The sequence below is a fragment of the Agelaius tricolor genome, unplaced genomic scaffold (assembly GCF_023055355.1).
Source record: "Agelaius tricolor isolate 1412-34295 unplaced genomic scaffold, bAgeTri1.0.p SCAF_6, whole genome shotgun sequence".
Taxonomy (NCBI): domain Eukaryota; kingdom Metazoa; phylum Chordata; class Aves; order Passeriformes; family Icteridae; genus Agelaius; species Agelaius tricolor.
The window spans coordinates 3960621-3983858 of NW_027269266.1; the positions used below are offsets into that span (position 1 = coordinate 3960621).

Below are 23238 nucleotides of genomic sequence, written 5' to 3' on the forward strand. Positions count from 1 at the left end.
ACTGACTGACACATCCTGTGCTGCATCCTCAGATCAGTCCTAGGGATGGGGCACTGAAGGATCACTGACTGACACACCCTGTGCTGTGCTCCTCAGGCCATGCTCTGCATCCTCAGATCAGTCCTAGGGATGGGGCATTGAAGGATCACACAGACTGACACACCCTGTGCTGTGCTCCCCAGGCCATGCTCTGCATCCTCAGATCAATCCTGGGGATGGGCACTGAAGGATCACTGACTGACACACCCTGTGCTGTGCTCCCCAGGCCATGCTCTGCACCCTCAGCCATTCCACTGCCAGCCAAGCAGCCCTCACTGCAATGCAATGCTGCAGGTTCTTGGGCAGGGAACAGCCCCAGCTCAGTCTGGGTCCAAAATCAAAGCATGGACTCGTTTCCCTGAACAAGCTCTCTGCTGAACTCCAGCAATCCATCATGCAGAACAATCATCCAGCTACTCAACCTGTGCTTGGCACAAGGTGTGTGAATTCATGGAAAATGAGTTTTCAGAAACATTGGGAAATATCCTAAATGGAGCAAAAGGGCTTTTTTTTTTAACTAGTTGCTCTCATGATGACCAAAGAAAATACCAAGCTTACCAACGTACACTGTTGAGAGGTTTAGACCATTTTTTATATCATATGAGGGAACAACTGCACAAAGAAAATAAAGGAACAAAATGCTTCATTTGTATCTTTTAGTACAGACTGGAAGGAAAAATGTAATTCTGGTTGCAAATACACTCCAACTTTCCCTCCTTACCTACTCCTGTCAGAAATTTAAGTTTTCAAATGAACACAAAAATGCAGGCAAAACACTTGATTTAATTAGCTGTTCCCCAAATCAGCCTTGTTTGTTTTTACTGTTTTGGGTTTTGCTCTGCTTTTCAATACAAAGTAGGTCAACTCAAATTTTTTAAATATATGGTTGTAAGGAGTTTATTTCCAAGATTACAGCTTGCTGAGCCTCCAGTCCAAAAGCCAAGGAAAAGCCTGGAGCTGGTCAGGAAAGCTGAGCAGGAACCCTGAACTCTGCACAGCCAGGCAGCAGGAGGCCGCTCACCTCTACCAGGAGCACAGGAATTCACAACAAACAGCCCACACAGATTTGTTCAGGACGTGCAATTTATTTTAAATGACATTTTTGTTCTCTTAACAAGTCTAAGCTTGTGACCTGGATAAATCCACTCCATCCTGACAGCACTCCCAGCCACAAGCCTGCGTGAACAGTCCGGAGCGCAGGAACTCGGGGCGGCTCTGCGCAGCCTTCGCTCAACGGTTACAGAGGAAAAACACAGAGCAGGTTCTGACTGAAACCCAGGATTTCCCTTCCAAATAAAGCTGGCACTTGCCTCTCCTCCCCGTGACCGGGCACAAAGCAAAGCAGAGCTGCTTGGCCAGCCTGGAGTTCCAGTAGCAAAAACGTTTGGGATCACTCGCAAACAACTTCCCGAGCAATAGTCAAACAATCCATTGGCTCCAAGGATCTCAGGCCTTCTCTTAAGGTCAGCAGGTGAACATTTTTCACAAAAAAAAAAAACCAAAAAAAAAAGTTGATATGGAGTAATCAACGAAAAATTATAAACAGAACATTTAAGGTTTGCAGCTATTTTATTTACAAGTATACATTTAACACAAAGAAACACTGATATCCAAGCCTAGTTAATAGTAGTGTAACAATATGCATCATTTTGATGATTATTCTAACCAACAAACTACACTGAAAAATTAATGCCAGTAAAATTCTTGGTCATAATATTAAGAAATACAATATATAAATTGAAAATATGATTGCTTAAAATTTGAAAATGGAAGTGAAGCCATTTGCACAGGAGTCAGAGTTTAACATAATCTGAAGGGAAAGGCTCCAAACCAACTGTTTATCTTTCAGGTTAACAGAAGAAAAAAAAAAATTGGAAAAAAAAAAAAAAAAGGAAAAAAAAAAAGAAGCATAGTTTATCCTTAAAGATAATGGGCAGTTTTGCTTCTTCAGGTAGAATGTATTCCCAGTGTTTTCAGGTTCTGCAGTGGAATTACATTACTGAGCATGAAGACTTCCCTTGTGAAGCTGCCCCATCGATTTTTTCTGCCTCCAAAATTATCCTCTTAAAAACATCAACGGCAGTCTGCAAAGAGAGAGCACAAGTTTAGGAGGGAAGATGGGGCTGCCCACTTACTGAAAGAATAACTAAAAAAAACATTAGCAGTTTTACCAACTACATCAGCAGATAAACACACATCCAATGAATATTCCAAAAGGGAGGAGGGCAAACAGAGTAATTTTAGTTTCAAAGGGAAGTGCAAACCCCCATGCCCAGCAATCCTCAGCAGGGAGAGGAGGCACAAACTGAGCCAGATTCACAACAGAGCTAATAACTGTAATCACCTTGCTTTGCATGGTGAGCCTGTCCTGAGTGACTGACAGCACAGAAGGTTTGGATGCTGTGCTGATCTGGAGAATAAACCAATCAGTTTGCTCTCAGGAATCTTTAAGATAATGAATAATTACAGAAGGCAGCAGATTTTTCAGCTCTCAACACTGACTTTGCACAGCTCAGTATGAGGGGTGATTTTACTACTCCTGATTTTCTCACTGTCCCCTGTAAGTGCAAGGACACCAGCAGAAAGCACAAGCTGAACTATCTCTAATATTGAGCAATATCCTTTGATAAAGTCCTCCTGAGAGAAAAGGGGTTACATTTTAAATAGCCTGAACTGCATGACTAGAGCTTCAGTGTGTGAATCTTCAGCTTGGAAATGGTCTCCTGACCATCTCACACTGACATTTGATCCAACTTCTGGGCATCCACTTCAGGAATTCCCAGCACAGGAAAGTATATTCATTATATAAAAGCAGTCATGCTAGAAAGAGGATAAAAAGGGGGTTTTGTTGGTTTTAATCAGCAGGCTGAAGAGCACCCTATGATTTATGGCTACATATTCTGATTTAACAGATGTTTTTCCACCTCCACAAGATATAATTCTTAACTGGATCACTTCCAAATTAATCTCATTGACTGAAGCCCCACAGCAATCTTAACAAGATTAGACTAATGTTTAGTTTCCTACATTTATACTGTTTGTGCACAGTACAATCTCTGGAACTATTTAAAGTACTTCACCAGCTGGAAAATAAGGAATTCCTCCATATAATGGAGTTTCCTGGAATCCCAACAGAACCTGGCAGAAGAGGCTCGTTTAGTTCAGTAATGATACAACACATTTCCTGGCCAAATTAAGACTTTAGGAGAAGCATGGCCAGGACTGCAGTTGCTATCAAACTGCTTCCACTAATGAAGAGCTTCCCTTAATCAAAACCTGGTGATGCACTGATTTACAAACATACTGCACCACTGTTTCCTTAAGAGTTGAAATTTTCAATGGGTTCATTTTAATACACAAAGTCTTTTTGCCCACGTTTCACAGCACCCATTAAAAAACCTCCACAACTTACTCTGTCAACCAAAAAGCTGCACATTCCCTGTCAAAGATGTGCTGTTTGAAGCACTAAGATGTAGGAGTTCACAGGGTTTGTTAATTCATTTCACAGAAGATACATATTCACTGGCAAGGTTTAATTACTGTCCTACAGCGAACGCCTTGGAATTTGTCATTCAGCTCAAACGTGCTGAGGAGTTTTAGACTGAGCCTTTAAACAACACAGGGAGATGTTTTGTGACAAGGAATAAAGGATGCAGCCAGACTTTATATGCATCTGCCCCCATATGGTCCAATTCTGGAATGTGGGTCACACCTAGCCCACGGGAAGCCATCTGGCTTTTCCCTTTCCCTTTCTCCCTGAGCAAAGCAGAGATGCCCAGCCTGGGCAGCACCTGCTGCCCACAGAGCCCAGCAGTGAGCAGGGACACCAGAGGCTCAGCTGCTGCTGCAGATGTGCCCTCAGTGGGAGCAGGACAGGCAGCTCAGGAGGCAGATCCTGCACAGGCAGGGAGTTGGGAATGTGCTGCCAGGAGGCAGCAGGAAGGTGCAACCACCCAAAGCCAGCCCACAGTGCCAGAGTCATCCTTTGGCAATTGTTTTATTATTTCAAAGAGGAAACCCTCAGCTGCTCACACTACTGGTTTATCCTAGCACAGAACTGGGCACAGGAATTTGAATAATAACCAGGTAAAAGAGGGTTGTTTGCCCCCATCCTTTGCCAGTTCAAACATGTCAGATCTCTGGATTCCAAACGACTCTGAAGCATTTACTAAGTAGAGCATCTTGTGAGCTCCAAGATGAAACTGCCCTTGAAAAAAGCAGCACAACCAAGCAACTGCTTTTTAAGAGAGCTCCATTTTGGTAAGAAGCAATTTTTTTGCTACTTCCTTGCTCCTTTGCAATTTATCTAATGCATTTTGCATAACTGGATAAACACAATTTAGTTTCTTGTTTCTTCCTAACTTCTTCCAGTAGAAGTTGGCTTCCAGCTTCACCTGGGTTTAAGACCACTTTGGATTCTGGCTGTGTTTCCAAGAGTGATGTTACTGCACTGGGACTAAGGTGAAGCATTCTACCACAGCCTAGGTGACATTGCATAGGGAATTCCACAAGAAAGGACTTGAAGTTCCTGAAGTTAGCCAAAGCAGTGCAACATGGCTGGTGATAATTGAGCAGCTTGAGAAGACATGACAGTAACAGCCCAGCAGTCATCTCAGAGAGGTCTTTTCCATTAAGTGTCAGGATTGCCTTCCCAAAGCCCAGGGATTTCCCTTAATGACTGATGTGCTGGTGATATGCAGGCTCCTCCCAAAGTCCTACCAGGTCACCCAGCTCTGCAGGAGCTGGCACATACTCAATTCTATCTGACCTTGAGAACTCCTGCCAGCCACTATCATTTATCATCACCACAGCTTTAATCTTTGCCTCTCTCACTTTCCATCTACTCCAAGTCATGCCACTTCTGGGACATGTTATCTTTTGATAACTCTTGGCAGAATATGCATAGTTTAAGTTAATCTATAGAACTATTTTAATTGTCCAGTACAATTGGGTTATGCTCCTTGGACTCTCACAGATGCTCCAAAAAGGATTTTTTGGGGGGCTATGGAGGGCAAAGCAGGAAGATAGAAAAGGGGGAAAAGAGCCTTTGCCATCAGGGGCACCCCCTCTCCTCACCACTATGAAGAACATCATGAATGTTCTTCAGACATTCCATATCAGACCAGCACAGCAGAAATTGTCACATTTCTGCTCCAACTCCTCCAAATACAGATGGGCTTGGTTTCAGAGAGAATTAACAGATATACCCTCAGTCAAGAAGCTTTGAACTCTGCTCAAGTTCCAAATCCCTCATCCAGTTTAGCTCATGCCTTAAGCATAAACCAGCTTTCTGTTAAGCAAACAGAAGCTGAAGCACTTTTGGAAGGAGTTTGGAATTAATCTGGATAGTCAAGTTACATTTGCAGTACCAAGCCAGTACAGGTGATTATTTGGATGAACCTCAATGCAGAAAGTGCCAACAGTCTTCTCTTTCCAGTAATGTTGGTTTACGTAAGGTGAGCACTCAGTACCAGGAAAATGACAACACAGCTTGTTACCAAATGCAAAACAAACCCTTTCCCCCCCACCCCCAGACCAGACACAGCTTCAGAGGAAGAGAAGATGCCCTGTTCTGACAGAAGTCTATGTATCAGCTCTTTTGATCCTGTCAGATTAGGATTTGGAGGAGAAAACCCAAATGAGTTCAGAAGTGCTCCTGGTCCAACTCACAGGGAGGGATGTTACAATGCCTGGTGTCTCCTCTTCCCCCAGCACCCCACAGCTCCAGACTCCACACTTGGCTCTCCAAATTTCATCTTGCACCTCTTCAGAGCTGGAGATGTGTGAGAAGACTGAGGCAGCTGTGCCAGTGTTGGGCTCTTTCACACTTCATTCCAGCCATCCCAAGCCTCCAAAGGAAACACCCAGAGAGCAGCAGGATGGTCACATGCTGCAGGCACCCATCTCAGAAGTGACATCTGATCTGCCAGACTTCTGAAGATGGACAAATTTACCAAGTGTACTATACAGCAGGCATGAAGCAGGAATTGTGTTCAGGCACTTGCTTTTAACAACCTGCTGCTAAATGCAGAGGGATGGAATTCACAGCTACCTGTGATCACTGTTCTGAAGGGTCCTGCAGAAAGAAGACCTTTGACAGCCAGAATGCCGAGGACTTCTGAATTCTTCTGGTGGGATTTGTACAGACTGTCCAGGATTTTGAGTACCTGACATACAATTTCCATTTTGGTTTCCCTGAAGGGTACCATGTTTGATATATAAACTCCAGCTGGCAACTTAATACAGGAGCACAAATACATGGCAGTACAGAGGACTTTGTCAGTGCAGCAAGTTAACACACAGGGCATACCAAGCATCCTACAAAGCTTGTAGCTTCTTTATGTACAAAAACATGACTTTTTTCTTCTTGGTTCAAGAGTAATAAAAACTCCAGAAAAGTTATCAGTAAGATATTCTTCTGCTGGATATGAATTGCTGTGGTATTGCACATTGTGAACATATGCCAAATGAAAAAGAGCACAGGCAACAGCTTTGCCTAATCCAGAAGTTATTTAAAATAAAAGGGTGGAAAAAAAGATCAGACATTTTTAACAGGTTTATTCTTTACACTGTCAGTTTAATTTCCTTTGGTATGTATTTGAAGCTCTCCAGCATACAGAGAAGACATTGAGAAATTTCATGCTTCCATCATGCCAGTTTTGACAAGGTTAATCCAAGTCTTAGCCAGAAACAGAAATGCTGATAAACTAACTCCAAGTGTTCCATATCACGTGGCAAAATATAATCCAAGTTATTCTTTCAGGGGAAATAATCTAACTTCACTCAAGTAACTTGCAGAATTGTTGACCATAAACATCAGACAAAATGATTTTACTGCCCCTTTAGAGAGACTGAGCCTGCCCAGCACCTTAAACATGAGGATCATCCTCTTATACCAACTCACTGCTCTGGCAGCAGTGACTCCTGTTTAAGGTAACAGACCCTGCTCCACCCACCCTGTGGATGTGAGTTTTAATTTGTCACGAAGTGTTCTGATACGTGCAGTGAAGCTGAACTTTCAGTTCTTCACTTCCTCCTCCCACTGACAGTTGCAGAGAAAAACTTGTGTACATAAACCTGAGTGCAGACAGCCATTCTGCTTCCATCTACACAAAATACCTGTACAGTGCATGCAAATATTTTAGCTTCCTTTATTTAGTGGAACTCTGAGTCATCCATTACACTGCTATTTGAATAAAGTGACTCTTAAATCCATTACCTGATTTTCTTTAGCAGAAGATTCCAAGAAAGCTGCGTTCCAGGATTCTGCTAAAGCTTTCCCTTCTTCATAGCTGATCACCCTGATCAGAGAAAGAAAAATATGTTTCTTATAACTTGCAGAAGAATTGGAATCTGATATGTCAAGAAATACCTCAAGAGTACCAAAGCACTTAAGTGCATGGTAATAGGAATTCTTGTGAAGTCTGATCCAAAGCATTTGCTTTTGGCTGCTGTCAAATGCACTTCTGGGCCAGGTAAAACTGCTCTGTGACCCAGAAGAGCAGTTGTCCCAAAGTATTGCTTTGTTTTCACAATCTGTAATATCATCTGGTATTGCTGCTGTGACAAATACACTTCTGTTACTTACTTTGAAAAAAACACAGAGCGTTAAATGACTGTCCCTGGAACCTCACAGCAAAAATCAACATTACAACAGAAGTTCATGGTTCGTAGTTCACATTCTGGACACAAGTCCTTTGCCAGTAACTTATTTTAACCTACAATTTGATGTTAGCTCTGGAAAGCCAAGAACAAACCCAGCGTGTGCAGCCACAGGAATGCAGGCTGCTGCCTTGCATTTCTCACATTCTGGAGTTCACATACCGTTCCATATGCAGGTCTTTTTTATTTCCAACCAGCATAATGGGTATTCTGTGAAAGAAAGTTCAGAACTTCAGAACAGTTACAGTATACTGAACAAAGCACTAGCAACATGCCTGCAATGAAATGAGATGAAAGTGTCACTACTTACTGGACTTTTCCCACCATATCCAATAACTTGCCATGGATAACTTTTATCACTTCAAAACTGCAAAATAAAGGGATGAAGTCACACATGCACTCTGATGTTTATCCTCAATACCCAATACACAAGCAATTCAATGCATATGTAGGTTGTGTTTAAAACTTATTCTATGTATGCACAACTACACAGATGCTGAAAGTCTTACCCATTTGTGTAACAACAGCAAACTGGTCCCAGCAGCAGCAGAGACCAGCCTGAGCCTACCCTTGCAGCCTCCCCAGTTATGGTATTTGCAGAAATAAATAACATTACCCAGGACTGATGCATCTAACACCGAATCACCCCAAGTCCCTCCCACCTCTCATCTGATTTGTATCTGCAGTGAGAAATTTAACTGCTGCAGGCCAACAATCCTGGATGAGTATGTCAAATTAAAGCAAATTGGAAGAAAAAGTAATTAGTTAGGCAAGCTCCATCATTGTTTTTAACAAACATTTAGTTCATACATAATTACTAAGTTTTATTTATGTAAAAGCCAAAAGGAGCCAAAATTCTAATTTTCTATGGGAAGTGAGTAAACTGATCTGCAGGATGACACTGAAACAGTGATTATTCAAATACTCTTTGTCTGTTCCCCTACCACGTAGGTGAAGTTTGGATGACAGGAGGTAAGAAGCAGTACTGGAAAATATCAAGTGAAAAACCTCACTAACAAAATCCACTGCGTTTGACATTCAGTACTTCTAAGAACAAGCTATAAACAGGGTTGAAGAGCAGATGTTGCACTCCTCTGGTTACACTATGGAAAAAATGCTGGTACATGAAGTGCACAACTCGGATTTAAGAGAGGCAGAGGCTCAGGGATGAGACACACAACTAGACAACAGAAAAGGGACCAAAACTTTTCCAGTTTCCAAGGTTGCTCGCTACAGGCAGTGTCTTGACTTGCACTGCATTTAAATTAGAATTAGAAACTCTGAAAAATAGAGCAGCACTCAAACACACTTCCAGCTCAGAGCAATCGAAGACCTGGTGCCTAAAAACACCATTCAAAGCAGCAAAACATCTCTCTTCTAGATGAATAAGCTCTACTACATTTAAGATGGATTTTCTGTTAAGCAGGTCAATTTGTCTGACTGCAGCAATAATATTTGAGGCTGTGTGGAACACAAAGCTTCTCCAAGCTCAGCTAATAGTTTCAGTGTATCCTATCAAGAAAATGAGTTCTTTGTAAACAGAAGTGTGAGTTAGTCTGGCACAAATTGCTACTGGTAACTCAAGTAGGATACTACAAATTACACTGAGGAAAACGTGGAATCAATGAAAAATGTGAAATCAATGAAAGGATTTTAGGGACATAAGGAGCTTATGCTGAAAGAGTATTACTGAAATTCTAGTCTTGAGAACTCATCTTGGATGATGATAACTATTAAGAAAATAAGAGTTAAATGGAGCTTGGCTGTGACAGAGTTGAGAGGCATCAGTACACACAGAACTACGTGACCCTGCAAACTGAAAGAATAAAAACGGCACCAAAAATCCCATCTGCTACAGACCACAAAACTGTTTCTCAGTCTGAAGCAACAGGAAAAATCTTAGCACCCTACCCACAGGCTAGCTGAATCCCTGGGACAGTACAATCACCGTTTCCTTTCCCCAATTAGGTGTGCTGCTTCCAGCTAAGCCAGAAAAACACCACTGCACAGCACCCTGGCTGTCCTTGCCTGAGGCTCCCCTCTACAATGCTGCCAGGTGCTTTTGAACATGGGCTCTCCATTGCCTCACTTTGGGTACCTATCTGCTTCTCCAAGATTGTTCACAACCTTCCTTTTTTAGTGAAAATACTACAAATAAAAAGCTGGTCCTTGTTAACAGACCAAGATGGAAGCCACAGGAGAAGTGCTATTTAAACTCCAACACAATTCTGACACAGAAACAAGTTGCTAAGAACTGCCAGGAATGAAATTGGCTCAACCAATTAATGTTCTAGAACGCTTTCCAAATTAATAATGTTGAAAGAAGCAAGGACAAAAAGGAGCAAGGACTGACCAATCCAAAAATAGCACCAACACATCAAGCTGTGAAACTGAGAGATTTGGAGACTGTAAGAGGCCCCTTCTAGTTCTGTCAAGCAAATGGGTTACAGCAAACAACTCAATGTGTGAAATACAAAAAAAACCACCATTACTAGCTGTCAGATAAATGTGTTACACAAAATCATGGAACCTAGCAAGATACAAAATTGGAATTTAATTAAGCTGAACTAGAGCAAAAGCCTTCCAGTAACCTTGCTGCTGAGAGCCTGGCAATATGAAAAATGTAGGGCATTAGCTTTCATTCAAGTCCTATTTAAACTTCCCACTGGAGGTTAGCAGGAAGCTGGTAACTTTAAAAAGAACATTTCTTTTAAGTCTGCTGTCAAAGCTCTCACCCAGCTGGATCAATATTTAGATCAATATACACACTTTGACAGGAGTCAGGACAGATGAAGACTGTGATCCCATTGTCAGGGCAAGTCATCAAAGCTACAGAGTACTGTGGAAGATCTTTCCTATCACCTGAACACTGTCTTGATACAGAACATCAAGAATTGAACAAGACAGGATCATGGACACTTTGAAATTTTACAGAAGAAACAACAACAATAAAAACTTGGAATAAACTGATCAAGAATAAATACTGATAAAAAGACTTTTGACCTACAGCCTTAACCTAGTCTGTCCTGTTTGTATTTTTCCCATAACTTGGTTTAACTGATTGAATGCACCCACAGAAAACATGTTCATTTCTTCACCTGGTGAGCTCAAGACATCATGAGGCAACAACTGGAGTGGCTGAGAAAGAACACACCCTTTATCTGCCAAACAGGGAACAGCACAGGTAGCAGAATCCCCTGAGTGATGTACACTGGTTTCAGTCAAAGGCAATTCTGTCCTCACAGCACCCATTTATCAGTGAACTTTTCTGTATTTGCTTTAGGAGTGAAGCATTGTCTACTTAGGCAGAGAACACTGACTCCTATTTCATACAAGTTACCCAGCACCAACACTGAACCTCTCACTGAAAAACCCATACCCAGAGAGAGTTTGGTAGTTTAGGATCTCTAGACACACATAAAAGCCTAACACGTGCTTGCCCCTCTCTACTTCAGAACTGAAGATGAAAAGCAAGAATGAAGAACTGTGAAATCTGTTCAACATTAAAGACCTTGCAAGCAGCAGAAGTTTGTAGCCAGACTGTATCCTTCCTTTGAGAAGGAAAAACAGCCAACAGGCAAATTGCTTTACCTGTATTTTCTGATAGTCTATTCAAAGAGCTTGAAATGACCAGTTTTGTTTGATTCAGAGAAAAATATATGAAACACTTCAGCACTTGTAAAAAGCTCACCAACTGCCTTGAAAGTAGAAGGGCAGCATCAACTTCTCCTGTACTTGATGAGACTGAAAGGTCTAAGGTCTTAATCACTTTCTTCAAACAAAGATTTCAGAAAATACTCAGCTGATCTAATAAAGATGTTGTACAATATTAGAAAATCAACAGCCATTCAAGGATAAGCAGGATTTAAACAAAGCAAGATGTCCAGAGGAAGGGAGGAAATAACAGAGGATGACAAAGCCACACAGAGGCTGATGTGTCTTGCATGACTCCAGCTAAGATGGACTCTGGACAGGGAACTGCAAGGACAAGAGGGACACTGGGACAACCTCCAGGGAGGATTATTTGCTGCAGCATGCCAGGAGAGGGTTTACAGTCCAAAAGACATCTATTGCTGTTTATAGGAGTATTTCTATGGTTAATCAGGACAATTCAGTACAAGAAGTCAAAGGAATCTCAGTACTATAAAAAGCCACAAGGCTGAAGGAAGAATCGAGCAACTACTTGGGTACTTCACCTAAATGTACAGTGCCCTTCAGCTTTGTATTTATGTCTGCCTTTCTATCTGATGCAAGAGCAATGAACTCATTTCTGAAATGATCCTTTGTGCTTCTTCTTACACCTCAAAACAATGTAGTTTAACACTGTCTCATTTCTTACATGGTACCTAGCACATTAGTCTGCAAAGTGTCTGTGACATTTGAGTCCAAGGGGACATTTCTGAAAAACCATTAATATTCACTCCTACTATACTTCTAAAGGAGAAAGACTAATTGAAATAATTACACAAAATACAGCAGAGGTAGGAGCTAAACCCAGAAAATATTTAAAGAGAAGAACACAAACAGATTTTATTACCTTTTTATTGACGTGACTGAATAAACAAGAATGTAGCCATTGATGTCTATGGAGTACGTCTGAGGAAATATGGAGTATTCATCCTGTGGAAGGAATATTGCAGTTAAAATTAAGGGTGACACAGTTCAGACCTTGATGCCATTAGATCAACATCAGTTAAGTTGGTCACATCTCTAAGACATTTTGTATAGGTAGTACATTCAGAATTTTTTATCATAATGTCACAAGCAGCATCTTTGCCAAACCTAGAGAAGGCCAGAAGTCTATCTGTCTATCCTACAGTTTAATCTACAGCTTTTATGGTTTATTCCCTCTAAGACTATGGATGAGCTGAAGCTCTTCTCAATCCTCTTATCCTGCTTAATTATCTGTTTGTATTAGTACAAAACATCCACTCTGTCCCACCACTAATTAGCAATCATGCCTCTTATCTTGCTGGTGATACATTTCAAAATCTTAATTTCAACAGCTGACAACAGGATCTAGCAGTTTGTAATTTCAAATGACACTGATCACATCTAAATTACCTAAGGAATCTGGTAGGAAGTGAATAATTGTGGCTAACTTATGCTTATCAAATGCAAAAAATACAGTTATTAGTTGCTTTATGACAACTGTAAGTTTACATTATAGGATAAGTGTTTACATAAATAGAAAACCAGACAAAACCACCAGAAACTTACTCAGGGAATTTATTATCCCTCTAGAAAAGGGACTGACCAAATAAGCAAACAAACCAGACTGATATATTGCAGATAATGCAACACAAATACTATGAATCCAACGTTAAAAACCTGTTCCAACAGATATTCCCAGGAAATATTTCCATTTTGACAAGAGCCATACTTCCTAATGTATGAGTTCTCAAATTGTTAAACCTATGCTTTTGAAGATGTTAATTTTAGCTGAAGATCAAATAACCTCTCTGTTATTGTCATGGCTGAACAGATGGAGCAGTGCAATCACATTGCTTAAATCTAAGACACCCAAAAGGAATCAAACTTCCCTCACTGGCAGAAGAGAAAAAACTCTTTATAAATCAACTTCACAGATCCAGCCAAAAAAAGTTTGAAAGAATAACACTTGGCAAAAGCTGCCTTTATTTGCCTTTATTGCTACACACTGAGGGCAGCCCTCCCCCATCTTCTCTGAAATGCCAAAGTGCCACTCCAGTTGGACCTGAAATCCCAAAGTCAATACTCAGAAGGGATCTGAGCTAAGTCTGTGTAAAAAAGGTGAAAGTGCAACTCTGTAGCGGCTTGACTTTACCTGGAAATTCCCAGGACTGCCCCAGCTGGAATTTGGTGTTAGGTAAGGTTTGCTTTTACACCCCTCTTCTGTGACCCTCTATCAAGACCCCTGTTGGACTGAACTGCACAAAGCTCAGTAAATAACCAGAAAAGTAGAGGCATTGGACAGAGGATGAATACCAAGAAAAATAAGTGCCATAATCTCAACAGTTGCTAATTCATGACTTTATTTTTAGCTCGTTAGGAGATGGAAAGAAAGCTGCTATGCTCACTGAAACTCATGGGTCAATTTAAGAAATCTGTCAAGTGATAAAACAACGTTGCTACATTTTTTCAGGCCATAGCCAGGTTTTCAAAAGTATTTAACAAATCTGCAATACAATTCTTGCTGTGCTGTATGCACATGAGGACTCCCTATGGGCCATTAAGCAAGACAGACTTGAGAAAGAAATCTGTCCAAGCCACACCTTCCAAAACCCAACATTGTCTCCTTCCTCTAACCCCGTGTGCCAGAAATCAAAGTTCAAATCATTCCATGAAGAATTAAATCTGAAAATAACCACAGGCTGGGAGAGAAGCTATTTAGGTTCCACAATACTGTATAACATTAAATCAATCCTCAGCAATAGAGGTATGTTAGTGGTGAGTCACACTGCCTTCCCAGAAGGCAATTTCCTCCTCCCAGAGGAATTTTTCTCTTATCACTACGCTACACAATCGGAGCTGTAATGCAAGTGCACTTACAATGGCACTGAGTGACACCTATGGAGCTGGTTCTGCTGCTCACACTGCTCAGCCTGCTCCTCTCACCCTCTCCTCTGCAGAGCATTCCTCAGCCAGCAATCCTGTGGCCAGTGTTGTGCTCAGACACCTCTGAGTGATTCCACATGCTGCTGATGAGCACCAAGGGCTGACACCATATAAATACAGCATGGCTATTCCCCAGTCACACAGCTCTCTTCCAAGAAAGCAATCAAACATACCTAGAAAGTTACAACCCCTCTGAACATCCCAGCTAGGAGCAGGTATCCTGCAGCTTTAAAGCCTTAAGTACTGGCAGTATATGTATTTTATAACACTAACATTGTTAAACACTACTCATAGCTTGGAAAAACCCAAAGGCATAGTATGAGATCATGGCAGGCAAGAGCATGTAAGCAAGAAAAAAAAAAAAATTTAGGATAACAATACAGGGGTCTAATGAGTGCTCCATGATGAGTTGTTTCCCTCATACAGAGTCTCTCAACAGACACAGCACTCTGGTGCATGGGCTCAGCCAAGCAGCAGTGTGTAATGAACCCCTGGACCTGTAAATAATGAACAGCTGCCCTTGCCAGAGCTCCCAGCACACTGCAGGACACGTGCTCCCTGGTCCTCACCCCCTCCCTGTCATTACAGACACACACGTGAACCATCACGTTAGAATGCAGCCAAACTGCAGCAGTTTATTGCTAACTCAGTACCACCTACATGAATCTGTCTGCTCCCCATGACTGCTCCATGGATACAAGTCATGGTGGTGTAGCTGGAGCAGACAAATACTAAAAAGCTATGAAAATTTTCCCCATGGTTTATTGAAGCACCATTTTTCATCTGAAGCAAGACTGCTCATTTACTCTGTAAATATCACACAACTACTGATGAACTTTTGGGTTAAGGTAGTTTCCCCTTCCCTTTTTTAGATACTCATTCAATACATAGGGGGAAAAAATCCCAACCCAGTAACAAAACACAAACCAAAACCTTTAAATAAACACTACATAAAAAGTTCTTTAGTGACTAAACAACAAGTCAGGATCATTTTTAAGTTAACTTTCTCATCTGAATGCACAGTCACTACCAACTTAGCTCAACAGGAATATCAATACCTGTTGTCATAACTTAGAAGAAAGATTCAAAGAAAGCTAACTTACCTGGCCAGCAGTGTCAACCAACTGAAGATGATATTCTTGGCCATTTACTGTGATCAGTTTTGTAAAAGCTAGAACAAGAAATACATAAACAGGTCAGAATTACACACAAGGAAGAAATCAGAAATCACTCATCTGTGCTAGCATCAGCCAAGGCACAAAGAAAAGAACTCCAGTTACAGGTTTTTAAGTAGCAATAAAAGGCTGATCAGATGCTGTACTTGTAACTAGTCTATTGCAGGTAGCAAAACACAAACTGAATTTAAGATTTCAGATGATTCGATAATTCTCACTCTGGATGCAGCAGCTTATTCTTTGCTCTCTTAAGTAAAAGAGGGAATAAGACGAATAAAAACGGGGTTTTACACGCATTTCTACAAGATCCAGACAATCATAATTTGTGGTAACACAAGACACTTAAATTCAATTGGCATCAAAGCTGAGTTTGAATTTATTATAGGGTCTTCTCCTTGGTTTTTAAACACTTTAGCAAGATCAATTTCCTAGATGTAAATACCATGAAGTAAGTGACCTGGATTGAAAAAAGGAAAAATCTTTGGGGGCTAAAACACACAGAACTTATGATTACATTAAACCCAAATGATGACAATTAGCTAAGCTCACCATGTTACTTTCCCATTTGCTGCAGCTAGCAGCTTATGCAGTCCTCAGCACAAAGTACATTCAGTCCCTAGAAGTGATGAGAATTGCTGCTCTTCCTCGGAGTCATGAAATGCCAACACACTGTGAGCCAAGGAATCTTACCCAGTGTTTGTGTTATGCAACTGCAAAAGCAAACAGTGTCACAGCTCCTGCAGGAATAATGTCCCAAGCAGAGCACACAAACCTGGCTCTGGATGTCTCATGTGGCCTTTGAGACACACACCACTGCTGGACAGTACTGACACCCTGAGTAAATCTGTGTTATCCTCTAGTTTGGGGTGGTTTTCCCAACTAGCAGCAGTCCTCAGAAACCTCATCTGCCACTGCAGTGATGAGCAGGGAAACAGAGTCAGATGAACAGGTCACTCAGGTGAGCTGAGATGGCCAAGAGCTTCCCAAAGCTGCACAGCTGAACGTTCCTGACCCTGCTGTGCAGTCCCTGCCCACGCCTGGAGCAGATGGAATTGGCCAACTTTCCTCCTCCCAGCCCAAGCTTGCCCCTCTGTCAAGTCCCCACAATGTGAGCATTATCTTGAATAAGTGGGCTGGAATAGCTGAAACTGGAGGTTTCAACCCACCTCATAAATCCAATCCTCAGAAAAAAGGAGCAATTCAAACAGCAAATCCAACCTAACAATGTCTAAATCAACAGTGTCAAGTGTACCTATAGTTTCCATTACAAAATCAGCAAATGACATTTGAAATGGAGCCACAAGGAGAACTCCTGCCTTACCCTGGTTGTCCCCTAAGAAAGCTGCTTTAGCACAAGTGCTGCCCTCAAATCAGTCTGGATGCTGCTGTTACTGCTGCAAACAACTAGAAGTTTTAGGTTATGAAACACAGATCCAACAATGGCTCTTTGCCTTGGATGAATGCTGTGATGGAGACAAACTGAGGCAGTGTTGCTATATACAATATCCCTGCTTGGAGTCAGAGGGAAAACAGACTCCTCTGGAGACACATTGCATTTACAGGTGTGCAAATAACAGCTTCTCCAGTCTCTTGACACTTCACATACACATCAAAGCATCTGCAGTCAAAGTAACTTCAAGGGCATCATGAAGTTAATATTTAAAAAGGGACAGACGGCAGTTTTTTCAGACTATTCTAGGAGAGACACAGCAATAATATCATCACCATCATTACAGAAAGCACAGTGTGACAGAGACAGGAGAAGGGAAACAGCAAAGGAGTCAGCACAGCCTGGTGAGGAGAGCTGTTAGTGCACTGCAGAGCCTTGCAGCACCAAGCACAGCTCACTGTGTGAAGACAAATCTGCTTCAATGAAGTCATAACTAATGACTTCCATTTCTTTGCTGAAGCTTTTTAAAACTATTCCTAGTTAAGAATTTAATTTTGTGAAAAATCTGGTCCCCTTGATCTAGTCAAAGTGTTCACTTCCAATTCCATCACTTATCATCCTGGGACTTCAGCTGTGCTTGTGCACAAGCCAAACAACAATACAATCCCTGCACAATTTGGCTCTTCCTGGTAGGCCAAGGACACTTTTCAGCAGACTTGACCTGACATTAAATCATAATGTGAGCATCTCCAAAACACTGCTCATCAACTGGAATGTGGATTTTGGAACAGGACATTCTTTCACCTTGCAACACATAACTCCAGTGATCATGGCTACCTGAAGATGAAGTACATTGCAATTAGACCAGCAGGAATGAAATTATTTGCATGTGCAACTCCATGAAAGCTGCTGGAAACAAATAATCCTAGCCATTATGCTAGGGAAAAAAAAAAACCAAAAACAAAACCCAAACAGTAACAGGCAAAGAAATGCAGGCCTTTAGATCAACAGTGATACTGAAGAAAGGTACAAGGGTGCTGTAACATCATTGCCACAACTTGGCTGGTAGCTGAATACAATCATCTCACAAGCTTTCCTTGGTTACCACCTCCTGCATCTCTTTCTACTTGCCTGCATTCCAAAGTCAATGCCTGCCACTAATCTACCAGGACATCTTTCACAACACTGAGACACTGTGTGATGCAAGAGAGCTATTTTTAGTTTTCCTCAGAAGCCTCACTTGCACCCCTTAGAAGGCTGCTCACCAGCAGCTCCAGAGAAACACAGCTCACCCTTCCAGTGCAGTTGCCAAGGCACGTGCAGAAGTTTAGCCTTGAAGATTCTCTGTCAGACTCATCTAAACCTACAGGTGCTCCTCCACTAGTAGGGGTCCTCCAGGCCTCTGCCCCTTTCTAATATGCTTTTACTCACATTTGTATTAAAAAACATGGGATGGAGGCAGGAAGCATGGGGGAAGATGTTCCTTTCCTTAGGGAGCTACTGAGGCAATTTAGGGGAGAAAGGAAGACACAGAGCTGTGAAACAGTGCCAGAAGGCCCTCTAAAACTGCAATAAAAATTAAAAAGCAGCCAGGCAGGCTTTGGAGAACACATTTGAGACCTGGGCACTCAAGTCATCTTACTTGCAACACAAGCCATCCCTGCAAAGATGATGTGGGCGGAGTTAAGGGCACACCTTCATTACCTGATCCTTCGGACCTATTTGAGTTTCAAATTCAGGTTCTAGTTTTCATTCCTGTAAAATTGTTGCATTTTAATTTGCACTGGTCTTAGTTGATGTGAGCTGATCTGCCTGCAGAGCTCCATCCAGCCCAGTGTCCACACAGACTGCCTGCACACATTCCTGCTCTCCAAGCAGGATCTTTCTTCTCTTCCCAACATTCCTGCAAGCAGCAGTTCCACTCGTTTCCCAACCTGGCTGTCTCAGGAACAGCCACCCATTGAGATGTCACTCCTGCTGGGACATTCACACAGGGAAAGTGTCTTCCCAAAGCAATTATCTCTCACCTCCACTGCTGCCACAAAAGGATACAAGTTACTCTTCCTGATACACAAGTTTGTTAGAAGGAACAGAAATAAATTAACTTTTCCGGTGCTGATGTAATATAAGCAAAGGAAAATGTAGCAGTGAAGCTGTCCTAACCTTCACAAACAATAAAGAAAATCTCATACACCTTGTTTTCCCTTTTATCACTTCCAAAGGCAGAGATTCTCACACTTAAAACCTGATATTTCTACAATATTAGGTCTTACTCCTATTGCTCAAGGCTTGTAAATGACACAATTTGTTCCTGTAAGAGCCTGATTACAGCTTGCCTTACATCCAGTTTAGCTTTGCAGGTCAACATTTTGTGCAAGTTTCATTATTTGAGGACAAGAAGACAAGAATTATAAAGAGTGTATTACCAGCAGTACTGCAGGTTTCTACCTTTTCTTCACTGCTGGTAGAATACTGCAACAAATTATCAACAACAATTTTCTGGAGACAAAACAGAAATCACATAGGCCAGACTATCCTTTCCTAAGAACGTTTTTAATTTCCAAGTTTTGTTACATGTGTAGACCGAACCACCAGATGAAACTGAAAGGTTTTACACCTTACTATATAATGTGCTGGAAAAACCCAACATTCTCCAACAATGTCCCTAGCATAAGAACCTGGACTTCTCAACCCTTTTTGCCAACACTGTCCACCAAATGGGAAATCATGAGCTAGGAAAAGTCTAAGAGTTGCTCATGTTCTTTGTATCTTAGGACCCTACACGGAATCAGAAACAGCTGGGAGTGTCCAAAGACTTCACTAAACAAAGATTTCTATTTAGAAAAAAAAAAGTATTACATTCTAAGTCAAAAGAATTATTTTTTACTTAACCCATTAAAACTTATTTCACATATGTCTTAAAAAATTCAGTAAGTTTTAAATTTTAGTGTTAAATTACAATGTGTTCTCTTGTCTGTTCTTCACAGAAGCATTTTTAAGACATTATCAGGCCTTCTGGGGCTTAAAAATGGGACAGATTTCCCACTGTTTTGAGCCCCAGGGCATAACTTTTATCTTTTTAACCTTTACTTCCCAGCAACATTTTCTAATGTCAGAAAGACCCTTCAATTCTCTACCTTTCAGAAAGCAAATTCCCCCAGCCATGCCACAGATCACAAGACTTACACCAAATGAATAATGTTTGTTTTCCAAACAAGGAAGAAATCAAGTGAAAAGTTAAGGCTTTTCAAGATGCCCCCTCCCAACAAGTCTTCATGGCCAGGACATGCTCAATGCTTAAAATTCAGATCAAGCACACAGTGCAGACTAGGAGAGTTAAATAGGAGCAAAATTCACCTACAGGGTATTTTTGTGTAGTTCAGAAATGCTGAAGTTGTGTGACACACAACTACAGAGTTACAAACAACAGCTGCAGACAACAGGTAAAGGATGAAACAAGACAAAGCTTATACCAGTGTGTCAAAAGCCTAAAACAAGACACAGATTCAGTATTTTGTAAAGACTTTGACTCCATGTCTCTCAATCTTTATTCATTCACATGCAGCTGCATAAAACTAAAAGATTACTTTAAATAATTTGTATCTATATGGCACAGACAGTGAAAAATAACCTGCCCCAACTGAATTAAGATAATAAACACAGAAACTTAAACCCCAGTATTTTGCTTGCAGCCTTAATTCACGGCATACCTGACTTATAATTCAAACAAAGTAAAAAAGGACAATGGAAAGTGTTAGTATTAATATCTGTATAAGAGCTAACATTCAGACCAAGGGCCAAATTACCCACTCTGACTTGCTAAAGCAAATTTAGTGTTTCTCCAAAAGTAGCATTTGAATTTTAGTTCTAAGCAATAAAATAATCCCAAGTAAAATATTCTGATAACTACTGATGTAATTATATACCACATATATATATTCAAAAATAACCTTGTTCTGATGATTGCTCCATTCAAACTTCCAGAGTACAGGTTTAACATCCTACTGCAGAAGTTCAAAACACTAAAAATGTGTGCTACACAAGTCATTAAAATACAAGAACCCCAGGGCTATGATCATGAAACCACTTTCATTTGCCACATGACTAAAGTAAGCCAACATGATCAAGTTACTCAGCCCAGCACTGCAGTTGTTCAAGTACTTTATGGCCACTGCTAGCTCAGAAAGAGGTGGCTGGATTGTAATGAATGCCAGGTAAGCCCTGAAATGACTTTTTCCTCTTGGCAGCATTTTTAGCATTAGTGTCTTTACTCACCTGCTATGCCAGCTACTCACAAAGGTACTAAAATTATTTTTAAAAGAACTGCTAAGAGAAGTCAAATACCCAGTATTTGCAGCAAGCTGATTGTGTAGCAGCCTTGTTATCCAGCTGCTGGAAAGGAGGAATTGAAAAGATTATCATGCTATCATAGCCACATAGCCTACCTTTTAAGTGGTTTAATCCTGATGGGTATTGCTGGCTTTCTGCTCATCTGGATACACTGACCTTATGTGAGAGTCTGGAATACTTGTATTGGTATTTGGTGGCACATTTTCATATAGTGTGATGTAAGGAATTTAAAGTGCCACAAGTACATAAGGGAAGCAGATGCTCAACAACACACACAAAATTCAAGGAGATACATTTTAGCCAGATTCATTAGGTGTCACTTCATTTAATGTTAAAAGTTCAACTGTTTGGAGAAATGTCCACATAGTGATTTCCATGCTGCAACAATGTAGCATTGGTTCAAAAGAATAATAAAACTTGTGGTAATTAATGGATTTAATTGTTAATATGTAAATACCCACATAAATAATGGGTATAATCCCAATGGTTTCTGATACAAGTTAGTTTGGTACAGAGGAGAAGCTTGGCAGTTATTTACTTACTGTTCTCTATGGTTGGATCATATGAATCAACAAACTGTCCTTCCACAAACTGGATCGTCAGTGAAGATTTTCCTGTAAAGCAAAGGAAAGAAAAATCTGGAATGAAACAAAATCATCTGGTTGTTATCACTTCACTGCTTTCTAGTAGATACACCAATTTTCCATCTATCCAATATGAGCTCTGTGTGGTTCATTTAAACTATCTATACATGACAACTGACCTATTTTTAATTTAAGTGACTATTTCTAGTAACTGGGTCTCCTGAACATATAAAAAGCAGTGCAAAAGCTACTCAGCATGTGTTCTGCTTTTGTTTTAACAGGGCATAATTTAAATGATTCCTCCAGTTTAACAGAAATCTAAAAGCAGCAGTGCACGATCCTCATAGAACTAAATTTAACAAACTGATATACTTGGAACGTTTTTCTGTCAAGAAGCAAGTAAAATTCAAAATAATTTTCAGTAACCACAGAGAAAACTTGGATCAAATTAGCCAAATTTGGTTTTACTAGGAGACTGGACAGATTCCCCATGACAAAAGGATGATCTCAAAATTTTTGAGACCAATATACTCTCCTATTAATCTTCCTACTGCCACACCACAACAGGCCAGTGGATGCTGTATTTTAAGCAGTGACTGAAGTGGCATAATTGGATTTTTCTTTAAAGCCATTTAACTGCTACTTTAGAAGACAACATTCCCCATTTCACTTAGAGAGTAATGCAAAGCACTGAACATCGTACCAGACTGAAAAAATGAGAACTCATTTAGTCTTGAAATATTTTATAAGATGGTGAATCACATACATTGACCATAAAAAGCACCTTTAAAGCTCTGCAACTGAAGGCTTCTCAAAGCATTACTGAAGCCTTAACACAATTTCCATTACAGCACATCATGTACATCTGGGAATCTCCTAGATCCTATTACATTATGTTTACTGGACAAATACCCTCTTACAGAGATTGCCAAGTGCATTAGGCTGCTTTTGGACACGAGCACATTCTTCATGCTCCTTTACACTCTTTTCATCATCAAGAAGCACAAACAAAATACAACCTCAAGTTAAAATTTTGACTCAAAACCACCCGACTCAGTGGAAACCTCTCAATGACCTCTTAAGTAAGCAACATTGTGGTGGAAATATACAATATCATTGTTTAAAAAAATAAATTGCTTTGGGTAAAAAAACTGCCCACTTCCAGAACTCAGAAAATGTTCTTTCCTAAGCATTCTTTCAGGAGATATTAAAAAACACTGTCTTTCATTTCATTCTCCTCCATGCTTACCCCTTTGCTGTCTCCTATCAATCATGACAGTTTATTCAAGAAACAATGCTAAAAAAATTTCCAGACAAACCCCACAAAGACCAACCATCACCAAAATTTTATCAAGTTGCTTTTTCTAACATCAAGTTCTTAAGATACATTTCCTGGTCTTCTTATCATGAAGGTGTCATGCTCACAATGCATGAGTTGACA

General features: G+C 40.7%; 1 protein-coding gene across 2 annotated transcripts in view; it reads right to left on the reverse strand.

Annotated features, from left to right (window-relative positions):
- Nucleotides 1-1104: 1104 nt before the first annotated feature.
- RHEB (Ras homolog, mTORC1 binding) overlaps nucleotides 1105-23238 on the reverse strand; it is a 39668-nt gene continuing 17534 nt past the window's right edge. For both annotated transcript variants that reach the window (XM_071428543.1, XM_071428544.1), the window contains exons 2-8: nucleotides 21756-21827; nucleotides 15402-15469; nucleotides 12239-12321; nucleotides 8012-8068; nucleotides 7864-7911; nucleotides 7259-7340; nucleotides 1105-2123 (exon numbers count right to left, since the gene is read on the reverse strand). In XM_071428543.1, coding sequence (XP_071284644.1) covers nucleotides 2031-2123; nucleotides 7259-7340; nucleotides 7864-7911; nucleotides 8012-8068; nucleotides 12239-12321; nucleotides 15402-15469; nucleotides 21756-21827 — 503 coding nt within the window. In that variant the 3' untranslated portion in view covers nucleotides 1105-2030. The remainder of the gene's footprint in view (nucleotides 2124-7258; nucleotides 7341-7863; nucleotides 7912-8011; nucleotides 8069-12238; nucleotides 12322-15401; nucleotides 15470-21755; nucleotides 21828-23238) is intronic.